The sequence below is a fragment of the Ichthyophthirius multifiliis genome (assembly GCF_000220395.1).
Source record: "Ichthyophthirius multifiliis unplaced genomic scaffold scaff_1120509251006, whole genome shotgun sequence".
NCBI lineage: Eukaryota > Ciliophora > Oligohymenophorea > Hymenostomatida > Ichthyophthirius > Ichthyophthirius multifiliis.
The window spans coordinates 58,575-68,516 of record NW_004086291.1 but is presented as its reverse complement, the minus strand read 5'-3'; the positions used below and the strand labels follow the sequence as shown (position 1 = coordinate 68,516).

Genomic DNA, 9,942 nt, shown 5'->3' with positions numbered 1-9,942 from the left:
TATAAATCTTAAATAGCAGAATCTATAATTTCTTTTTTGTTTATTTATGAATTTTTGCTTTTCTATTAATATTATATTTAATATAAGCTTTATTAGTATTTTTAGATGAAGAAAGTATAAAAATTTTATATTAAATATGCAAAAATATTATTTTCATCTTTTAAATGCTGTGCTATAATTTTATTTTATTTTACATATTATTTTAATTATTTATATTAATGTTTATTTTTTGTTTGTGAATTTTTTTAATAATAAAAGGTAGGATAAGCATATGAAGATATTGAATTTATTGAATATTAATTTGTTTAATTAGATTAGTTTCCATTATTTAAACAATCGTTATGAAATTAAATTTAATGTAAATTTTCTTCTATAATTAATGTTTAATCTAATAAATTTTTATATTTTTATATTATCTCAGAATTCTATATACTCTTATTTATACTTTAATAACTTTTTTTTGAGAAAGATTATCATTTAATTCTATTTTTTTTATTCCAAATTAAAATAAAATTCAAAAATAATAAAAATAATATTATAGTATACGTAAATATTAAATAAATAAATATAATATTTTATTTATATATTTTAAAGACCATATTATTTATATATAATATATTTTTAAATTTAAAAGATACTATATATTTTTTATGTTGCTTCAATAAATTATAATTAATATATTTTATCTGAATTTCCAATAAATACTTTTAATTTGTTTAATATTTATTAAGCCCAATCGCAATCATTAATTAAATTTTTTAATTCTTTTTTCAAATACTTTAAATAATTCTTCAATAAAAAAAAAAATAATATAAAAAATTAATAAATAATTTAATTGCTTATTATTACTAAAAAATTTAAATACGTTATTATATTAAGGAGAACACATACTATTACATAAACTTAATACACCATTATATTAGTTTTAATTCAAAGATATTTAATTTCCCATTTTTATAAAAGACTTTATATTTAGATAAAAAAATGTTTTTTTGATGATGTATTATTTTTAAAAAATTATATAATTATTTTAATTAAATAAAAAGAAAATTATCTATGCAAATATGTATAAATATAAAAATATCTATTATTTTGAAAAAGTATATACAAATAAACATAAAAATCTTTAATTAAATAGTAATATTTTAATTTTATATTACATATATAAATTATAATTTTGATTATTTTACAATAATATATATTATAAATATTATAAAAAAGCATTTAAAATACTTAAAAATAAATAAGTATAATATAGTTATATATATTTATAATAATATCATATATTTCTACTATTAATTTATAGTATTTTTTTTTTTTAAAAAAAAATATTTATTTAAATTATATTATTATATGAAACATCAAAAAAATTTTAACACTTTAATTTATATAGAAACATATATAATATGTTAAATTAATTTTTTATTTTGAAAAGTGACATAATAATAATTTTCGTAGATTTTCAATGAATTATATTGATTTTTTAATTATAGTTTGTATTATATAGTTTAGATTTTTTATTTAATTTTGATAATCTAAATATTTTGACGTTATATACATAATAAATAAATATATATTTTTATATAATTATAATATTTCTATTATCAAAATTTTTTATTAATATTTAATAATGTATTTATTTATGTTTTGTTATTACAAAATAATAAGATTAAATTTATGTAAATTAAAAATAAATATTTTTGTTCATATTATTTATAAACTCAATTAAATTTAAAAGGCATCCTCTGATTTTTTTTCAAATTAATTATAAATAAATAATAAAAAAAAAAATGAAAAATATATAATTTTGTTTTAATATTAATTCATATTTTTTAATTTTTAATTTTAAAATATAGATCTATATCTATAACTATAATTGTATTTATATTTATTTAATTTTATTCATTGTTTATAATTTATATATTATTTAATATATCATAAGCAATTATTATTTTAATTATATTCTAATTTTAATATTTTTTTATTACTTATAATTTATAAATTTTTTTCCTAATTTAATATGGATAATATTGATTATTAATTTAAATTAAAAAAATATCATATAGATTTATAATTTAAATAAATAAATATATCAAATATTTAAATTTTTTAATTAATTTTAATTAAATTATTATTAATATTTTGAAATTATTAATTCGAATAATTTTAAATATTAAAATATAGTCTTAATTATAATTTTTTACTGAGAGATATTATGGGTAGAATATTTTTAACTTTATATTTATTATTTTTTAAAAAAACTATTTCAAACTTATTTTAACAATAAAAAATAAAGTTTAATTGGAACTTTAATTTTTTAATAATAATATATTTATTTATACATTTTATAAATATTTAAGATATTTTTAATTTATTTTTACTGAAACTTGATATTTTTAAAAATATAATTTTATATAAAAATTGAATAATCAAAATTTAAATTATAAATGAAATTTCAATATATTTATTTTGAATGAAATCTATTTATTTCTATTCGATTAAATTAATATAACTAACTTTTATATATTTTTATTTTAGAATTAACAGTATATATAATTTAAACAGATATTTAAAAAGAAATATTAAGATGAATTAATTAATTATAATAAAATATTTATATTAAAATAAAAAAATATTAATATAAAATAATATATTACTTTTTTATATAAAATATAAATAAATGTTTAATTTTAAAATTAAATTAATAAAAAAACATATATATAAAATAAAAATAAAATTAAAAAAAAAAAAATTAATGAACTAAGATACTAAAGGTTCTTTAGCAACACCTCTATAAAAATATAAATTAGTGTTCTTAGGAGATTAAGCTGTAGGAAAGACATCAATAATTAATAGATTTATGTTTGATACATTTGATGGTAAAGATCATGTAAAACCAACAATTAAAAAGAAAATAAAAATAAAAATATTTTTACAATATAAAAAAAAAGCCAACAGTAGGTATTGATTTTATTTCAAAAACACTTTATTATGAAGATAGAACAATAAGATTATAATTATGGGATACTGCAGGTTAAGAAAGATTTAGAAGTCTTATACCTTCTTATATAAGAGATAGTGCAGTTGCTGTCGTGTGCTATGATGTTACTAGTACTTAAAAATCTACATATATTTTACTAAAATTTTATAAATAAAATAATAAAATAAAAAAAAAATTATATATAAAAATTTATATATATATTATTTTATATATTAATATCTATATATATATTTATTTATATATATATTATTTATATATATATTTTATATATTAATTTATATATTTTTATATATCTTTTTTAATATAAATAGATCGATAATCTTTTGATAATGTTACAAAATGGATTGAAGATGTTCGTAACGAAAGAAGATAAGAAGTAATTATATGTTTAGTTGGTAATAAAACCGATATGTAAGATAAGAGGTAATTTTCTATATATTTTAAATAATAAAAATATTTTTAAATAAAAGACAAATTTAATATGCTGATGGATTATAAAAATCAAAAGAATTAGATGTTAAATATTTTGAAGTTAGTGCTTTATCAGGTGAGAATATTCCATAACTTTTTAAAGAAATAGCATGTATGTTACCTGGTGCTGAAATATCTTAAGTTGTTTAAAACTAATAATCTGGATAATAGAACTAAAACAATAATTGTAAATAAATATTTAGAATTTTTTTTTTTTATATATATTTAATTAAAAATATTAATTTAGAAAATTAGAATATTATTCAGAATTAAAACATATAATTAGATAATTAAAAACACATATAATAAGAAGAATAAAATTAAAAAAAAAAAAAATGTTGCTGAATATATTATATATAAATTATATATTAAGAATTTGATTCTTTAGTGTTCAAAAAAAATAATAATTGTAAATGTTTTATTTTCTTATTTCAACAAGAACAATTAAATTTTCTATATTTTATTTTATAAAAAAGAACTAGCATTAAATTTTCAATAAAAATCAATTATAAAGAATAATAATTATATATATATGTATTTAATATATATAAAATAGCTATGTAATTATAAAAACTTTATTTTCAAAATTCACTTTAAGTTATTTTTGCAATTTTAAGAATTAACCCATCAACATGGAGTTTCATATTTAACACACAACCCTACAAATCTTAAACTAACGAATTTTATTTTTTAACAGACTATTAAATATTCGTAGAAGTTTACTTTTCAATTACATTATATTTTTATTAACACATATTTTCATTAAAATGTATACAATTATGTTTATGTCTGGGCACAACTAAAAAAGTTTCCCATCCTAAGTATCCAAAAACGACATTTTAGTCCCATAGAAATACTTCTTACACAACTCACAAGGGAAATCTTCTAGTTAATACTATCCGACCAAAAATTCATTCGAATCAACCATTTTCAGAACCGAACTATTTGCCAAAATTGCCACAAAATAATTATTTTTAACACCCGTATTTTCTATAAGTAATAAATCATTAACTTTACTTTCACATTTGCATAGAGTTTTAATTAATTTCCCCTTTTCAATATCCCATAATTTAATGTGATTTTCTCACTAGTTACAATATAAGTCGGATTAGTTTTTAAAGGCAAAAAAGTATTCACATCATTTGCTGTACTTAATCTATTTACCAAAACACATCCTACAAGTACATTTTTTTATTATATGTCACATATTTAATTCAATTATTCACTATTCTTTGTATTCAAACTATTATTTTCATCCTTAAAAACTTTCTCGTATTATAATTTCCAAATCAAAATTCCTCCTTATTCGTAATCTGTTTTATGGGATGATACAAAGGTCTCGTATTGTTTTATTAAAGCAAGCCTATTTACTATTAAGCCTTTTGTTTCTAATTTAAATGTCATTTTCTCGTCTATATAATCCCATATATATATATGTCCATCCCAATCTCCACAAACTAAGTTATTTTCATCTTCTAAATCTAATAGAGAAAGTCCTCTAAAAAAACCTTCTACCCTAAATTCTACTATAGGATATATTTTTTCATCTCGAACGAAATTTGTATCCCAAATTTTTACTGAATTCTCACTTCCACCTAACTTTTTTATATTTATTTTTTTAATTTTTTTTTTTTTTAAAAAAAATGTTACTAATTTAAATCCAAAATCACTCATTTTAGCTTATTTATTTTCCAATATTTACTACCCAATAGATTTAAATAACTAAGGGGGAGGGCCCTATTAGGGATTTCTATGAACTTTAAGAATTGCCAGTGTATAAATCCAATTTTTACATTCCATTTCTTATAAAAGTTCATTATTTTCTAAACAATAAATTTGAATATAATTATTAGATAATGCCAAAGCAATAATATCTTCTGCAATTACAGCAATCGAAGTCACACAAACATTATCAATAATAGCAAGAGATTTTTTAACATCACTTTTTTCTATGAAAAAGTTTTTTTAGTATTTTTTTATCATACAATTCTTTCTTTCTAATGAAAATTATATTTGTGATCTATTTACACCTTTTTTTTTAAAAAAAAAAAGAAGAAAATAAATATTTATGAATAATCAATCACAATTATTATTATTTTTTTTAAAAAAAATACCTTGTTAACATTAATTATTTAAAATACTAGGAAGAATTATTGTTTATTTTTTATTATAATTATTTGTTGTATAACTACTTATATTTTCATTATTAGGTGATTCATATTCTTATTTTATAATTTTAACTCTAGAATTACCCAATAAATTAAGATTAGATTCTCTCGAACTACTAAAGTTCATTATTGAATTTCTATTAGTATTTAAAGCTGCCTATTCAGAATAAGTTTCTTATTCGACACAATTATTTTAAGATTTCATTAATTAAAATTAAGGAAGATTTTCCTCGTGAGCGTTCTGTTCTTCAACGATAAATTTTTAAAGAGGTACATTAATAATATTAGACTAAAGACTATCTACAATTTTATTACTCAATAATTCCACTTATAACTTAATACTAATAAAGGAAAAGTCTCTGAAATTCCCAGATTAATAAGTAGGAGGATTTATAGTCTAATTAACCAAAAGTAAATACAAATCTTAAATTTGGTTAATATTTTATTCAGTGGAATAATCCCCTTGAGTATATTAAAGTAGAACTTACTTAATTTCTTAGAAAAACTCAGCGGCTTAATCCATTGATTGATTATTTATTTTTTTTATAATATTTTTATAATCGGAATATTCTCTTAGCATTTTATATGTATATCCACTCTATTATTCAAGAAGTTTCCTTAAATATTAATAATTACTTTTATAATTTTTTATTTATTCATCCATTTTTCTCGATAATTCAGTTTTTATAGACTGCATATATTTCTAAAATGAATCTGTTATCATATCAATGTCTATCTTTAGCTTTTATTTTTATTATTGGATAAACTCTTCGGAATCTTATATGTTCTTACCTTCTTTTTAGGTTAGTTATTCGAAATACTCCTTATATATTTCTTAGGAATTCTCAGGACATATCACTAAAAAACGTTAAGCTATTTATTGTATTCCTATTTCTATTGGATAAATGTATTTTTTGCATTTTTATATATGTTCTGTTTCTTCAAATACACATTCAACGCAAAATAATTAAGTAGCTTTTTGGCATTTCTCGTTATTGCAAATTTTTACAATTAATTGGTTTTTATGTTTCATACAAAATATTCGCAAATCATCGTTTTCTTCAAATTAACCAATTATGTGATTTGATAATTTTATTCGATCTTCATTTAATTTACTTTAGAGTTCTTTTGCGCTTGACATTTTATACTTTTTTTTTATAAACTATATTATAATTTCAATTTTGTTAAATATGAATTTTATATATGAAAATATTATATAAAATACATATATTTTTATTTGGTGTAAAAACAATATTTTTATTTAGATTTTTTTTGTTAGAAATATATAAAAATTTATTAAATATATTATTATTAAGAATTAAATATATTATTTATTTAATGTAATATTATTAATTTTTTTACTTATATATAATATTGAAGGCAAACATAATAGATTATAATTATGAATGAGCATAAGTTTTATTATTAAATAACTAATTAATAAATTGTTATAAAAATAAAATAAAATTTATAATTGTTTAATTAATTCAATAATTTTTAAATTAAACTATATAAAGTAATTGCTAGTCATTATACCCCTTTAAATAATAATTTTAACTGTAAAATATTAAAAATAAAATGATTTCTAAAACCATGTTTTTCTTAAAAATTTTACTCTACAATATTCATAATTTCAACCAGAATAAAAATAAATTGCAAATTAATGTTTTTAAAATGAATAATAATTCAGAATTTTTTCAATTTTTAAAAATAAAATATGTAAGAAATTTAAGATAAATCAATTTATTATTTAATAAAAATCTTTCAAACAAAAATAAATATTAATAATTAATCTTGAAAAGAGTTTTATTTAATAAATATATAATAAATCAAAATAATTTTTTTAAAAGAATATTATTTAATTGTATCTTATCTTTTTTATGAAGATAAAAAATTAAAAATTATAAATCGAATGAATTTTATTTATCATATAAAATAAATTAATTCTGTAAGGAGGACTTAAATATATGATTTTATTTAAGAATTAATACCAAAAATATATCTAAAGCATTAACACATAATTTGACATAAAATAGGATATTTAAATACATAAAAAATAAAGAAACATAAATCGAAACTTAAAATAATTATTATTAAATATATGTAAAAGATAAAGAATTAAAAGTATATTCTTTTTAGATTTTAAAATAATAAATTCCAAAATAAAAAGAATGAAAACTAAAGAAAGAATTATTAAAAATATTATAAAAATTGATTGAAGAAATTATTGCTTATAAAAAAATTATAAATTTCTAAAATATCTTCGTTAAAGTTATTTAAAATGTAAACATAGAAAATAAACAAAACAAAAAAATTTAAAAAATTGTTTCATAAAAAAAGAAAACTTTTTTAAAAAACTAACTTTAAATAGAAAAATTTTTCTAAAAATAAAATACTCTTAATATATGATCAATTGAATATCTCTTGTAGTTTTAAAAATAACTTACTTTTTAAATATTTGTATTTAATGACAATCAATATTAACAAAAAATATTTTATTTTAGTAACAAAGAGAATATAGTAATAAATAACTTATTACTATAAACAAGTTTTGATTAATATTAGTAAAAGATTCTTTAAACTTTAAAAAAATATGGAATTATTTAAATAAAAAGTAACAAACTATGCAATATATATGAAAAAAATTAGGCTTGATAAAAGCCTAATGCTATATAATATCATTATTTATTTTAAATATTTATATAATATTATAATTTCTATTTATATCTTAACTTTATTAAAAATTTATAAGAATTAATATCTTTTATTATCTTAAATATACATATAAATGTATATATAATTATATTAAAATATATTATTAGTAAAAAATATGTAATATAAATGCATAATAATTTATTTTTATATTAAAAAATCAAATATACTTTCATATTACATAATATATATTATCTCTTAATTTATTTTATGTTTTTCCTTTTTAAAGATTTTTTAATCTTTATTATTCTAATTCTTCTTATGTAAATTTTTTTCCTTGATATTCACTCAAATCACTTATTCCTAAAAGCATACATGTTCTTAATTCTAATTCGACTGGATTCTTTTTTTAAAATAAATAAATATTGCATATTTCCTTTTTTATTTTTACGGCTTTATCATTAAATTCATAATAATTAATATCCTTCCATTCACCAATTCCTTTAGATTAATTATAAAGATAAAAAACAAGATTCAAATTTAATAATTTACCAAATATTTCAATTCCTCTTATTAATTATTATTAATTTTTTGAAGACCAATATAAGCCATGTTTTTAAAGAAAATATTTATGGTTTAAACTGCCGTCTTCTTATCTTATTTCAGGATTTGACAAATCTTTTCTCATATTTTTAGAGTATTCATCAAAGTTAATTTCTTAAAATTCCTTTTAATTGTTTTTTTTCATTTTTTTTTTTTTTTTTTCTTAAATATAATTTTTTTTATTGGAAATAAAATTTATTTTTATTATTATTTTAATTTAAATCTTTTAAACTTAAATACAATGAAAATATATTTTTTTATAAATTAAATATTTATTTTATATAAAATACGCCAAAAGTATTTGCGCGCGCTATATTTTTAATAATATTAAAAAAAAAAAAATATATATTTTAATAAAAATCTTTTAACCTTATTAACAAAATATAATATATAATAAATGTGTATTAATATCTAAAAATAAAAATCATAAATTAAATTAAAAAAATATATGCTTATAATAATTTTATTTTTATTTTTTAAATATAGAAAAATTCACATAAATAAAAAAATAATAATTTTATATTTATGTTTTTTTTATCCAAGTATTTTTTATAAATATTATTTAAATATAAATTAAGGTAATATCGAAACCCTTGTTATACTTATATTTAATTTAAATTAAAATCATGTATCATATCATAAATGATTATAAATTGTGAAAAGTGACATTATATCAATTTTCACAGCCTTTTTTAGTGTTGTATACTTATTTTTTATAATATAAAGTAATATTATATAATTAATTTAATTTTTTTGATGTAAATATTTTTTGACACTACACGTATTTCATATTACAGTATAATTTTATTTATTAATTTTATATATATTAATTTTATTTCACTTTTTTATTAATATAAAATATATTCAATTTATTTTAAATATATATCAATAAAAATATTTTATATTGAAATTGTCAAATATTCTATTAGTTATTAATAATCATTATTTTTTATATAATCAATAATTTTTTAAAAAAAATCATAAATACTTATAACATAACTTATAAAATAAAATAGATAAAATACAATCAGACTTTTTTTTTCTATT

At 15.7% G+C, this 9,942-nt stretch overlaps 1 protein-coding gene across 1 annotated transcript, besides 9 other annotated features; it reads left to right on the top strand. All coding sequences in view use genetic code 6, as the record gives it.

Annotated features, from left to right (window-relative positions):
- Positions 1-2,123: 2,123 nt before the first annotated feature.
- Positions 2,124-2,177: a microsatellite.
- A 425-nt stretch (positions 2,178-2,602) lies between these two features.
- Positions 2,603-2,651: a microsatellite.
- Positions 2,617-2,652: a microsatellite.
- Positions 2,653-2,755: 103 nt separating this feature from the next.
- IMG5_127950 (ras oncogene family protein, putative) lies at positions 2,756-3,817 on the top strand (the record flags this gene model as incomplete). The annotated part of the gene is made up of 5 exons (XM_004032153.1): positions 2,756-2,890; positions 2,952-3,111; positions 3,313-3,424; positions 3,472-3,659; positions 3,720-3,817. The coding sequence occupies 5 exons, from the start codon at positions 2,756-2,758 to the stop codon at positions 3,815-3,817; spliced, it is 693 nt and encodes a 230-aa protein (XP_004032201.1).
- Positions 3,178-3,294: a microsatellite.
- Positions 3,189-3,284: a microsatellite.
- A 1,255-nt stretch (positions 3,818-5,072) lies between the features above and the next one.
- Positions 5,073-5,105: a microsatellite.
- A 3,955-nt stretch (positions 5,106-9,060) lies between these two features.
- Positions 9,061-9,101: a microsatellite.
- Positions 9,102-9,694: 593 nt separating this feature from the next.
- Positions 9,695-9,733: a microsatellite.
- Positions 9,734-9,830: 97 nt separating this feature from the next.
- Positions 9,831-9,866: a microsatellite.
- Between the last annotated feature and the right edge of the window lie 76 nt (positions 9,867-9,942).